Source organism: Saccoglossus kowalevskii, chromosome 14 (genome assembly GCF_978046115.1).
Source record: "Saccoglossus kowalevskii chromosome 14, keSacKowa6.1, whole genome shotgun sequence".
Lineage (NCBI taxonomy): Eukaryota > Metazoa > Hemichordata > Enteropneusta > Harrimaniidae > Saccoglossus > Saccoglossus kowalevskii.
Window position 1 is genome coordinate 6,675,505 of NC_140654.1, and position 15,235 is coordinate 6,690,739.

General features: G+C 34.7%; 2 protein-coding genes across 2 annotated transcripts in view; one reads left to right on the forward strand and one right to left on the reverse strand.

Moving 5' to 3' along the window:
• LOC144357883 (uncharacterized) overlaps positions 1-14,886 on the reverse strand; it is a 30,017-nt gene extending 15,131 nt beyond the window's left edge. Inside the window, exon 1 of the mRNA XM_078011913.1 lies at positions 14,660-14,886. Within this exon, the coding sequence (XP_077868039.1) occupies positions 14,660-14,770 (111 nt within the window). The 5' untranslated portion in view covers positions 14,771-14,886. The remainder of the gene's footprint in view (positions 1-14,659) is intronic.
• LOC144357882 (uncharacterized) overlaps positions 1-15,235 on the forward strand; it is a 69,773-nt gene that overhangs the window by 24,118 nt on the left and 30,420 nt on the right. The window lies entirely within an intron of this gene.

Sequence of the window (15,235 nt, forward strand, 5' to 3'; positions counted from 1 at the left end):
AATAGATCTTAAAATGACGACGCACCATGTTTTGGTTCATTTCGGTTTAATACCAAGCTGATAGTGTTGTCAATTCGTCGCCTGTTCAGTATTCATCGCGTCTCGGTGACATATTATGATTAATCTACCTACACCTTTTTTACTTTCGAATTCATTTCACGATATGTAGTTGTGTTATTCAATGGTATTTCTAATATGTCATGCCGCTAATCTACGTAATCTGGGATTTGCTAATCTGTGAACCAGTTAAACTAGATCGATTCATCTAAATCGTTGCTAGTATTCAATATCGCTAATCGCTAATATCGGGCAACCTGTAATCAACTCATGATATTCCATGTATCTGAATCTAACCAGGTTATCAATATTGCTAACAGTCCTGAGAATACCTAAGCCCCGATAATCTATAATCCTGCCAATATATATATATATTAGGAAGCAATACCCTTTGCTGGTTCATTATTCGTATAGTATAGGGACATGACACAATTATATGTAGAAAATAAACACTCGATTTGTCGGTTAGTTTAACATCACAAATGATATTCCATGCTGATTGTACGCACGACTGACTCACACATATCAATTATAGTGGAAACAAAGATTGTTTGTATAGAGTGTTTTCATCAGAAAGTGCTGAACAATTGTGAACTGTAGCGTGTGTTTTTTTCCTAAGGTTTCCGTGAGTTCATTTTCAAATATAAAACGTCAAATTGTGCTTCCTCGTTATCTAGTCATCTAAAGTCCACTTGATGACCATAGTCGTTTTCGCTGATTATTTCAGATATATATATTTATAAATATATATTTATTTTATCCCATGATTATTATTGCTGTGCACGATGGGTAGAATGCGCAGTACGTTTTTTGCGTGCTTGCCACCTCCTTTACCAGAATTGGTCAATTGTTTTGAATTTGTCACAACATTCTTGCGCAATATTCTTGCATTTTATAATATTTCTCCAACATTCAGAACACGATAAGCGAAACTGTGTATACTACGAGACTGACCTGCGTAAGCGTAAAAGACGAAAAAAATGCATTGAAGTATAATGCGCATGCGTGCGACATGGTAAAGAAATAACTGCGTATGTCCTAGAGCAAATGTACCCAACTACGACATAAATTGGCATTTGGTTGAAGTAACATCGAGATAAAAATTGTCAATAGTTATCAAGAATTTCATCTACAGGTAATGCGAATTAGTTTACGTTTCTGGTACACGTACTGCGAATATCGCCGTGACAGGGGAGGAAGTAGAGGGAAAATGAACAATGTATGTATGACTTTACGCTCCACTGATAGTTGGAAAAACATGAAAAATTGAACGAAAAAATATATCTCGATCACAGATTGACCGAGCCTTTTAGTTGAATTGCTGTAATCACAAAATGCACCACTTTTCGTTATGCGCATGCGCAAAGCATCTAAGTGGACTACTCTTTTGTAGACACCCCATAACTACTTATGAAACCATCCAATAACTCATACTAACATTCAATATAAACTACAGTCATTTGCGAAAGGAGCTTATTATGCAAAGGCAAGTGTTCGTATTCCTGATAGTTTGACAGATTATTTTCAAAGACTCAATTCTTTCATCCTTGCTGTTTCCTCATTAATTTGTGCTAAAGTTTCACCGTTACTTTTTGCCGATGACCTGTCTATATTAAGCAGCATATTTATATATTTACATCGCATTTTCAATCAACTATAAAATTATCGCCACAAGTAGAATTTACCGGTCAACAAAATAAGACGAAAGTGAGGTATCAGTTTAAACCGATATAACTATTTTTGAGGAACAAAAATTACCATTTGTAAATGTGTGGATTCAAAATATGGGATTTTGACAAAGCAAAATTTATATACACAAGTTTTGTAAATATGTCCTTAAAATTCCATATAATATAATAGTATAAACTTCAATGAAGAGGTTTTATGTACATAAATACATTAAGGACGAATACCATGTTTGCCTCATTTGCTTCACCTTTCGTGAACTACCTGTCCAGTATATCCTGATATGTTATCGTACTGATTGTTATCCGTGTAGATTTGTATCAAAGTTTTCACTATACGTCTTAAAGCTAAGTTCACTTGCTTTAAAAAAAACGATACATGTTTCTCAGACTATAATGTCTTGTAGTATGTGCTCCCTCGACTATTGTCTATTTAATTATACTACCATTATACATTTGAGCCAGTGGCCTACAGTGTGGAATAAACATATTATTATTATTACTACATTTAAAAAAGGAATTGAAAATGAAATGAAGCAATATAATCTCGATTTCAAATTAAATGAAGCTTTACATGAAGTGCACGAAAATGATTGACATCAGTTACTCTGACACGCTTCTTCCTACGCTGCTCAGTCTTTTGCGGACATCACATCACTAGTTCTCAAAAAAAAAAACAGGAACATCTTCTGAGTACTATACTAATATATGCATTATAATCTATATTGAATTGAAAGCGCTCTTATCGCTTATAGTCTCAATGAAGTGAACACGTAGTGTTAGTGAATGCTTGCGTGACTTGAAATCGTGTCTACGAAACATTGTATATTATCACGATTTCTACTAAAATTCTCAATTACACGTTTCTTTGGAGTCCAATAGTGGAATGCCGCTGAAACGACATGAGCTACAAACGGGGGGGGGGTCGCTGATGGGGGATTCACGTCTTGATGTTGGATCTATGAATTAATACTAGTTAAATCGTTCGGATGACAGACCAAAGTGACTCAACGTTTTTTTTCGCTTTTCAAATTCGCACGGGAGTGGCCATTTTGGATGAAAGGTGTCGCTATATATACGTGATAATCGAACGACTATGGATTATACTGTTGTCAAATGGAGTTAGAAAGCCCATTCTGTTTTTGATAATTTCAACAACAAAAAACATCTATTTTCGCAGTCATCTATTCTTAGATAAAATAACTTGGAAACTTTACCACGTTTTGAATGATGTCTTGGTCTTAAGATGTCTTTATTAAAATCACAACGGATTTACTGGATTTAAGATGTGAAAAAGACTACCTACTATACAACCCAGGTTATGTCATTGTATTTGCTCTTAAGCTTAAAAAACATTCTCACCAAACATTCAAGATTTAAACATACTCTCGTCCGATTTCATACACGGATTCGAGTCAAAACAAGATTATTATATGCTGTCACCATGGAAACAGAGTAATAGTTTTTGTTCGATAGATTGTGGGATATAGCTTGCATTAGGGTATTCGTGGAAAACATACAACATATATCTGTATCGGTTGCAATATCACATACATACTTCTGATTAAACATTAACATGCTGTTCACTGTAGGTTACCGTGGCAACCACTATTTCATGTACAAGAGTTATGTGTATTGCAGTAATGGCTGCTTTGAAAGAAACGCGTTCAATGAATATTTTGAATATAGTGAACGACAGTGTTTTACACTTATAATAGAAATGACATCTATAAATTCAAAAAAAGTTGTTTATGAGAGGTAATTGAGAAACCTATACATCTTCCTTCAGATCCAGATTAGCATTTTATGATGATCGTAATGTCCCCATTTAAAAAAATTATTATACGTCATCGTTGGCTCATACATGCTGTTGTGATTATGAGACGGGTTGCCCCATTGGCTCATTTGTGTTCTTCATACATAATGAGACGAGAAAGGGTATTGGCTTATACAAATTATAGTGAGAATTAACTCTTACATGCAATTGTCAGAAAGAGACAAAAAACACAAGTCATTGACAATTATATTTCTGTAATTTTGAGACGAGACCAGCCATTGGATGACACATGTACATATTCTTGTCATGATATTGGTTGATAAATTTTCGCGTGATAATGAGACAAGAAAGAAAGCCATTGCAGATACATATTTTTAGGCCAATGAGACAAGCCATGTCATATTCTAATACATATTGTAATAATTGGGCAAGGCAAATAATTGGGTGATATAATTTCTTGTGATAATGAGACAAGAAAAGCCATTGGCTGATACATATTCTTAAGGGGATTAGGGAGGAAAAGCTATTGGCTAAATATTGGATTAGTCTGTTTATATATTCTATTTATATTGTAACAGTGAATGCCAGAACTAACCAGAGAGAATATGTCACATTTTAATCTGAATGAATGTTTGTAAATCTCTGCACAGACTCTGCTGTGAATATCCAATAGACCATTTTCCGTTCACTGCGAGAATCACGCGTTATGCGTGAAATCGAACGTAAAAACAGGACAAACAAAGGTCATAGCGTCGTAGTGGCGTCAAACATCGCGTGAGATTCGACAAACGCGAAAGTATTTTGGGGGACATTTCCATGTCAATAATGTGCTGTACACATTTGATGATAGACAATTTCGATTAAAAGAGGATATTCGAATGCAATATTCCTCTGTCGAAGATCGGCCGGTCGATGTGAGCTACGAAATAAAGAAATTCGAGTTCAAAATCAAATCGTTCGATTTTTGCGGCAGACGTTCGACGCGCGTCTTTCATGCTTCTCGCGAGATCTCGCAGTTGTACGGAAAATCACCTATTCTTTTGTGATATTTGTATGTCATTGAATTTGATCTCTAAAGCAAAATGAGGTTCATTTCAGCCAGCTGGTTTTCTGGCACAGCCGAGTCATTAGTGTGTATTCTCTCTCACTCAATCTCCGCCTCAAATTCCAATAACAAATACGTCAGAATAATGATTTCGAAATCTGGATGTCGATTATATTTCTGTATAATGCGGAGCTCAGTGTCACAGATGTGAGTAAATTTAGTCGGCTTCGTTTCATGTTTAAGTTCAACGATCGGGCTGTCGTATTTCTGGTGACATTAATCTCGAATAGTGATGTCGTATCACGTGATTTACTAAGCATTAATATAAATTAGTAAAAACCAAAAGCTCTATCTCGATGGTCACGAACTTGGTGACTCGGGCTAATCTCAAAATATAACACCGATCTCCCATCGCGGCTGGACATGATGGTCTGTGAGTACGGTTGGCATCTAATTTACGTTATAGAGTAATTTATATTTTTTTCGCCGTTAGATTTGCTTGATTTTGCTTTTGTATACTTTACTCGTTTAGTAATTATAGTATTTATGATAACATAACGTTATAACATTATGCATAGTGTATATTCGTAAAGTCACAAATTTACATCCATATATATATATTCGGAATTATCGGTACGTACTAGAAATTCAAATAACAAGTGCAATGTTTATCAATTACTCATATGTACGCGTCCTCAGCGCGTATTATCTCAAAGATAATGTGCATCGGCGTGTTTCATGTTAAATGCAATAGGGAATACATAGTAATCGTGATCCACATTCAATCCTCGTTGATTGATGGTGGGTGTTGTGCCGTGCGTGCGTGCGTAAGATATGGAGTCGATAAAGATGACAACTTTGATTGCTGCACCGCGTCCATAAAAGAAACAATACCAAGCTTGAGTCAATCCAAAGCTACTTATACTAGATTGTGCCTTATTGGCTACTCAAACCTAACACATAACAATCAGACCAATCAGAAAGCAGCTAGTTTGTTAACAGATTTTTTCGACGTATCGAATTATACCTTGCATCACAGTCCCTCTATGCTTCGACTCAACTGTCTACGTTGACTAGGTTATTCCTTGGGAGCCCCTGTGGGAGAATCGCTATTTACCAACACAAATCTCGCACATGCGTGGCGCCACGGCGACCATCACTTCAACACGTGACTGGCAAACATGTTTTATTGACAATCTTACACATTGCACAGTTTCTACGTACGGTAGAGTTTAGCACAACAAGTAGCTATAAAAAGCGCTATAGTCACCATGTGGCGCCGTGTTCGATATAGGTTCCACGTGATGTATAAAACTCGTGTCAAATACATTGTTGTTGATAATAACAATCAAACGCTCGTTGTCTGTCGACTGTGGCAATTATATGCTATTTGCCTAAAACCTAAGGTGTAGTATTCGCGGTAGAACGGGATTTCTTAATTTCAGGTCTATGTAAATGTAAAATTAAGAATCCCTAATTTTAGAATTACCCTATTGTCAACACAATGTAGAACTCTCATTAAAAAATACTAGCCCATACTTTTTGTCCCCCCCCTCATTTCAGCCGATCTACAGTACAAATATAATTGATTAGTCAGCATACTTTTACAGATTGTACATTTTCAATACATTCACGGATCATGACAAGATATCCTGTCGTGTCTGTCACCCAATACCTACAAAATCGCCATATCAACTGTTAACAGCACGCGAGCTGCGCGTACATTTCAGTGTACGCTTCTTTTTAGATCGGTATTCTGTATTAATCACACACACTTTGTTTTCTCATCCCGACTTTTCAATCCTACGCAGTGATGTCAAGATATTCGATGTAAACATGTTTTGATGTACGAGTGGTACGTGTGTCCGTGCTCGTGTTGCGCGTGGCTCCGTCAAATCAGAACAGTTCTGAATTAAAATCTGAGTCGTTATTTGTATAATCGAAATGTATTTACATGTGCGTCCATCACATCGAAGTGAATTACATTGAGGGTTACAAATCTTGTCAGACCGCCCCCATAAAAGATGTTCGCTCACTGCCAAATAGTTAATGGGCCTGTGGTCATCGATACGGAATTATTTATCCCTTGCATAAAAGGTAAGCGGAGGCTTATAATATGGTGGGAGTATTGTTCGTTTCAGAAACAAGAAGTTGCCAATGTACAATAAATGTCAAGGTTATTACGTCTGTTTCCACAAGGACATGCATAATTGTGCATAATATTTATTATATGTTTCACCCAAGTCTGCCATCGTCCCCGGAGTTTCTGATGGTCATCCCTTAGAGTCGGCAACCTGAAATGACAACTACGATATTTATTTGGGGCTACCTGACACGTAACGTAACATGCATTGATGTATCTGTGGCACCTGGCCGTATGTTTCGAGTACGGTAGAAAACGGAAAAAAAAAACAGTTGATATATTTGAAACCGACATCATCCTCCTTAGCGTGAACTTTACTCTGTTATGAAACGTTAGCGTTCTGGGGCAAAAACTCCATACACAACTGACACTCAACGAAAGATTGTGCTAATGCCCGGGAGACTTTGTATAATTTCTTGGAGCACGTTTCTGATATGGCCGCCGAACCTTAAATTTACTGAATTCAATAATTGATAAACATCACGTGGACATCCAGCCATTTATTAATATCACTACATAATTTTCATGATTATGTTTTACCTTCCTAAGAAGCTAATGAATTTGTCCAGAAAGCACATATATTACATATATACTGCATCCGAGCAGGCTTTAATACTGCTATTTTCGCTACTGCTTCACTGCCAAATCCGTGAAAATTCTCAAATATCAAGTATGAGGTTATTACGAGAATACCGACGCGTACTGCCTGAGTGCATACTTTGCGGTATCCTCGCGATAGGCTGATTATTATACCTGCTTGTAGTAATACTTTATTAAAAGATTAACGTTTTCCGCTATGTGAACGTTTGCACGAGCGACGCGTGCCAGGGCGTTTCTGTGTTCAATATAAACAAATTAAAGAAATGTGAACTTCAATAACCCGAAACTCGTAAATGTTGAAAAAATCGAACCTTCGAATGAGTGGTGATACGTTTTAGAACCAGTGCTGATACGGCTTCCCACGGAACGGTAAATTCTAAGTTGTTTTCGATGCTGAATGTATAATAATATATTTTACAGTACATCTATGCGAGAACCATATTGAACACACCTCTGGCAAAATCATGGGATTAAATTGTCTGTTAAGAGACTTGTCTTATCTTACAGTCGCCGGCCTAATATAATAAATATTGCAACTTGCTATATTCCGGTTCTTATAAACTATTTATTGAAATGGGAGGAGGGTATAGATAGAGAGCGACAGAAAATTTCAACCTGAAGCCTTAATATCGTAGATTAGTAATAGGGGTAGTCGTGTGTTTGCCCGAGGATTCGCGCTCAATGCTGTAGTAATTGTAAACATTAGTGAGATGAAACGCGTATTTTTATTAACAAACACATCTATATAGCTTCTTTTGAAATTAAAATCCCCACCAAACGTTGTCCATTTCTCTCTGAAAATATCTACAACATTTCTTATTTATTTCCTGTTTAATATGTCCAGTTACATAATCCTCTTTCCTGAGTGTGGAACTCGTTTAAGCCTTTCGGGAAAGGCAGAATCTAAGTACTCTAATAATCACTATTATTACTTCGATATGCGTTTTCCAAGGATTGCATCTATGCAGTCACGATAACATTAATAATTTATAACATTTTCCTTGAATAGTATCTGTGCCCGACGGGTCGGTAACTTTAAGCATTCCAAGCCGACCGTAATGAGGTCCTCGCGTCGGTCATTACCCCTAGTCAAACAAGAGTGATGAAAACAGGTAGCTGGTATACATATCGCCCGGCAAACATTCTTGTGGTGGACATGGCGATTGTCTACTTAGCGTCACAAAATCGACGTTAGATACAAGATCATGCACTCTGAATTATTGAACATTGGTTCTCCGCAGAGATAATCCCGTGTAATTAGAAAATGTTTGGACACGTGACCTCGCATACTGAAGGTCCTTGAGTACTAGACAGTGACGTCATTGAGTACTGGGCAGTGCCAATACTCGACAGCCCCACAGAATATCTTCATACGGTGACGAGTAGAGTCACTCTCTTTCCGCCTATGTTTATACTTGAATTTAGAACACTCGACGAGCATTAGTGTAATGGCGTAGTCTATCAACACCTTACCGAAAGTGGAAATATTAAATTAAATTAATCTGAAGAACGCTTTCAATGCCAGAAAAAGACATGATGGTCAGTGCATTGTATGTATATACACACCATGTAAAACGAATAATTGTCATTAGGTGTATTCGCATATATCCGTGTCTGAAAATTGTTGTAAATCAACTGTTAAATCTGTGATTTGTATCGCTCCAGTTTCACAAATTAACATTGGTGAAAATGGTAATTATTTAAAATTAACATGATGATCGCATATTGAATCATTTTTGGGATCCGGAAACCGAACACAGCTTTCCAAATGCATTAATGCGTTTGGCATGTTCGTGCGAGGTAGAGTGTGGTGCATGTGTAATTATTATAGATGCGATATAACGTATTTATCGATTCGTTTCGTCTTAACAGCATATTTATAGCAGTCTAGGTAGAGTTTTAGTATCTTTTTCTTTTTTTCTGTTTGACACGTATCATATTAATGTACACATGTGGTTATTATTTGTAATAGTAAGACGTTGTTTGCGCATGGTCACATGTTATGATGTTCTAGTACCACAGTTCAGTCACGGAAATGGTACTACGTATAGTATTATTTTACGGAATGAATACCTTGCAGCAGGTCCTGTAAAAACGAAGCTTTCTGGAGACCAAACATATATTTTATCAACCAAATATTCTATAAATTACCCATAACGTCTTTTTAAAACAGATTAGTGCAATTTGCATATATACGGCCAGTCAGTATACAGTCATGTATACCCGGAGACTGATTTGGAAGAGAGGCCAAACACAAAAAATGAATGCCAATCGACGCTATGTGCCCGGGTGTCACCGTATCCGTAATCCTGTTATAGTTTGTTGGTTTGCATTCAGCAGTTCTACACTTACGCTTTAATTTATACGCCATAATGTGGCTGATAGCTGCTGGATTTGATTGACCATGAAATGCGCTGTTACGTCGTGCAGTTTTTTTTTCGGAATAATAAAGACTTCGACAATCGTAAACAGACTTTGTAATGTAATTTTAATAGGTAAACACAGTCTTATCTTTCACATATTCACTCCTACTACACCCTAGTCAACTATGGCATTCTCTTAATTCTGATAATCATGTGACGTAGAAGCGCTCTTATGATTGGGCTGATTTAAAATTTCAAATACCCCCCCCCCCACACACACACACACTCACGCGTTGGTGTGCACAATGCCGTTGCCATAACAAACTGATACGAATAACTGGACTAAAGGTCAACAGTTAAATTACATTTTTATTTTATACGAATACCGTTTACGGACGTGCAATAAAATTGGATTTCAATATGAAATAAAAACAGAAAATAACTTTTGGTTTATAAAGACAAATATGAAGCATGTGAAAACAATGCTTATTTAAATTAAAAAGAGCGTTATTGGAAAGTACGCATTTTATTATTAGTACGGTATTGTTATTTTACTCCTACGTGTTGGTGGGTGGATTGACTGTCGTGTAGTAAAGTTAATCATAGTTAATTGCTAGCCCACTATCGGGAAACGAGAAAACAAGCTGTTAATAATATGTGTAGCGTCTGTGATATCGTTAACCACGACACCGACGGCCGATGAACAGTCAAGTAGCATGATGTGTGTCACGTGATCAGTGGGCGTTGTGTTTACACAAACAGTTGCAGAACGTTTCAAACGTTCAAATGTAGGATATTGACAATGTACAGTCCAGCAGGCATGTTTTTTTTTCTCGCTAAAACACTGTGGCATCTTGTATTATCAATCTTGAGTTGTAGGTATTAATTTCAATATATGTGAGAGGTCACCGTACAATAAGCAGCAGTTCAATTCTGCCATACAATTTGCCATGTCTCTTCGTGCCCATGTTTTAAGGACATATCCTTGTTGTTAGATTATCCAAAAAAAGTAATATACTAATGCCATTGTGGTGACATTATATGTCAATAGTAATGTACTCTTACTATTGTAGTGACATTATATGTCAATAGTAATGTACTCTTACTATTGTAGTGACATTATATGTCAATAGTAATGTACTCTTACTATTGTGGTGACATTATATGTCAATAGTAATGTACTCTTACTATTGTAGTTACATTATATGTCAATAGTAATGTACTCTTACTATTGTAGTTACATTATATGTCAATAGTAATGTACTCTTACTATTGTAGTTACATTATATGTCAATAGTAATGTACTCTTACTATTGTACTGACATTATATGTCAATAGTAATGTACTCTTACTATTGTACTGACATTATATGTCAATAGTAATGTACTCTTACTATTGTACTGACATTATATGTCAATAGTAATGTACTCTTACTATTGTACTGACATTATATGTCAATAGTAATGTACTCTTACTATTGTACTGACATTATATGTCAATAGTAATGTACTCTTACTATTGTGGTGACATTATATGTAAATAGTAATGTACTCTTACTATTGTAGTTACATTATATGTCAATAGTAATGTACTCTTACTATTGTAGTTACATTATATGTCAATAGTAATGTACTCTTACTATTGTAGTTACATTATATGTCAATAGTAATGTACTCTTACTATTGTAGTGACATTATATGTCAATAGTAATGTACTCTTACTATTGTACTGACATTATATGTCAATAGTAATGTACTCTTACTATTGTAGTGACATTATATGTCAATAGTAATGTACTCTTACTATTGTAGTTACATTATATGTCTATAGTAATGTACTCTTACTATTGTAGTGACATTATATGTCAATAGTAATGTACTCTTACTATTGTAGTGACATTATATGTCAATAGTAATGTACTCTTACTATTGTAGTGACATTATATGTCAATAGTAATGTACTCTTACTATTGTAGTGACATTATATGTCAATAGTAATGTACTCTTACTATTGTAGTGACATTATATGTCAATAGTAAGGTACTCTTACTATTGTAGTTACATTATATGTCAATAGTAATGTACTCTTACTATTGTAGTTACATTATATGTCAATAGTAATGTACTCTTACTATTGTACTGACAGTATATGTCAATAGTAATGTACTCTTACTATTGTACTGACATTATATGTCAATAGTAATGTACTCTTACTATTGTACTGACATTATATGTCAATAGTAATGTACTCTTACTATTGTACTGACATTATATGTCAATAGTAATGTACTCTTACTATTGTACTGACAGTATATGTCAATAGTAATGTACTCTTACTATTGTACTGACATTATATGTCAATAGTAATGTACTCTTACTATTGTACTGACATTATATGTCAATAGTAATGTACTCTTACTATTGTACTGACATTATATGTCAATAGTAATGTACTCTTACTATTGTACTGACATTATATGTCAATAGTAATGTACTCTTACTATTGTACTGACATTATATGTCAATAGTAATGTACTCTTACTATTGTACTGACAGTATATGTCAATAGTAATGTACTCTTACTATTGTACTGACATTATATGTCAATAGTAATGTACTCTTACTATTGTACTGACATTATATGTCAATAGTAATGTACTCTTACTATTGTACTGACATTATATGTCAATAGTAATGTACTCTTACTATTGTGGTGACATTATATGTCAATAGTAATGTACTCTTACTATTGTAGTTACATTATATGTCAATAGTAATGTACTCTTACTATTGTAGTTACATTATATGTCAATAGTAATGTACTCTTACTATTGTACTGACATTATATGTCAATAGTAATGTACTCTTACTATTGTACTGACATTATATGTCAATAGTAATGTACTCTTACTATTGTAGTTACATTATATGTCAATAGTAATGTACTCTTACTATTGTAGTTACATTATATGTCAATAGTAATGTACTCTTACTATTGTAGTTACATTATATGTCAATAGTAATGTACTCTTACTATTGTAGTGACATTATATGTCAATAGTAATGTACTCTTACTATTGTACTGACATTATATGTCAATAGTAATGTACTCTTACTATTGTAGTGACATTATATGTCAATAGTAATGTACTCTTACTATTGTAGTTACATTATATGTCTATAGTAATGTACTCTTACTATTGTAGTGACATTATATGTCAATAGTAATGTACTCTTACTATTGTAGTGACATTATATGTCAATAGTAATGTACTCTTACTATTGTAGTGACATTATATGTCAATAGTAATGTACTCTTACTATTGTAGTGACATTATATGTCAATAGTAATGTACTCTTACTATTGTAGTGACATTATATGTCAATAGTAAGGTACTCTTACTATTGTAGTTACATTATATGTCAATAGTAATGTACTCTTACTATTGTAGTTACATTATATGTCAATAGTAATGTACTCTTACTATTGTACTGACAGTATATGTCAATAGTAATGTACTCTTACTATTGTACTGACATTATATGTCAATAGTAATGTACTCTTACTATTGTACTGACATTATATGTCAATAGTAATGTACTCTTACTATTGTACTGACATTATATGTCAATAGTAATGTACTCTTACTATTGTACTGACAGTATATGTCAATAGTAATGTACTCTTACTATTGTACTGACATTATATGTCAATAGTAATGTACTCTTACTATTGTACTGACATTATATGTCAATAGTAATGTACTCTTACTATTGTACTGACATTATATGTCAATAGTAATGTACTCTTACTATTGTACTGACATTATATGTCAATAGTAATGTACTCTTACTATTGTACTGACATTATATGTCAATAGTAATGTACTCTTACTATTGTACTGACAGTATATGTCAATAGTAATGTACTCTTACTATTGTACTGACATTATATGTCAATAGTAATGTACTCTTACTATTGTACTGACATTATATGTCAATAGTAATGTACTCTTACTATTGTACTGACATTATATGTCAATAGTAATGTACTCTTACTATTGTACTGACATTATATGTCAATAGTAATGTACTCTTACTATTGTACTGACATTATATAGCAGTTGTAAGATACTAGTACTCGTAATAGTTATATATGACTGTCGTTGTGCGACAATAACTGAAACCATTACAGCTTAGAAATAGTAAGAACAACATATGCAAAGTACTTCACCCAGAATAAAAAATCAAGTAGAACAAAAACATTTCATGTCACCCATTCTACTTTTTCTCTTCGGCCATTTCCGCTTTCACATACTAGCACTACAGTTGTTGGCCGTTTCAATAGCTGGATGTTGTCATCACAGATTTTTAAGGTCATACTCGTGACCAGAAAAAAATATTTGACTTCAGTACCTGTGTGTCTTGCCCGTGTCCGGTGGACTCAAAATAGTCCAACTTAAAATACTGACATATTCATGAAGCCAAGCGGAAATTACAAATTAGAGTACCCCCGTACGTTTGCAGAGCAGCTGTACATATTTTTAGTCAAGAGTAATATGGCCGACATGCTCAACTTCTATAAATTTGCTTGAGCGTACATAAATACGTTGCCTTGGAAATTGTTACACGTTTCATTTTTTAATAAAATTAAATTCGTCTCAAAATTTAATTATTATAACACGTATTTATAACACGAATTTCCCTGCCATGAATAATTTCGCTGCGCAATATTACTTCATACATTCTTTGTTTGTCGCTACTGTCTGGGCGCATTTTAACAAATTTGTCTGACGATAACAAATCAGATAGATAGTGCTATTCACGGTCTGCTTTCATTCGAAGTCGCTCTGAGGCATACGGTAATTCATTATCCCGCGTAATTGGAAAATAAGTGTGTAATATTATTTTGTTAACAGCGAGGTCTCACAGCAGTGATAATTATCGTCTGCGTCGAATTCCATAGTGTCGGCCATTTTGTTTTACCCACCTGTTTGTCCGGATTTGATACTGTGTCCAATTTGATTGATTTTAAGGCTTTCTCTCTGGACTTTCTGGAAGAAATACTTCCGGAACCAACAATCTTCCTGTAAATAAACATCTCTTGGTGTAGTATTCAGTCGGTAGAAGTCATTTTAGAAAGGTCTAAGTCTAAAATACAATATTATTTGCGAAGGTTTGAGACAATGCCTCTCGTAGCAATCAGATCGAATACCCTAGACCTTTGCCCTAAACAGGGTTCGGCACGAAGACTGTTAGTTTGGTTCAATAATTTACCAGAAAGTCAACTGTTTGTTTACATTGTTATATTATACGAGTGTGGAACGCAGTACTACTATGTGTGGAGTTAATACCGCTAACTATTCAGACTTTGTTTAAACGGACCTCGGCAATATTGCGGGCCACTGGGGAAGTACAATTTTCAGTTAATTGCCCAACCTTGAGTTTATGTTTCACCCAACGTTCTATTCAATATACATTAACACCCTTTTCAAGTACGTTAAAATATTTATTTTTTACTTCCGCACGTAAGAGATGTTGAAATTCATATGGCACCTTTTGAATA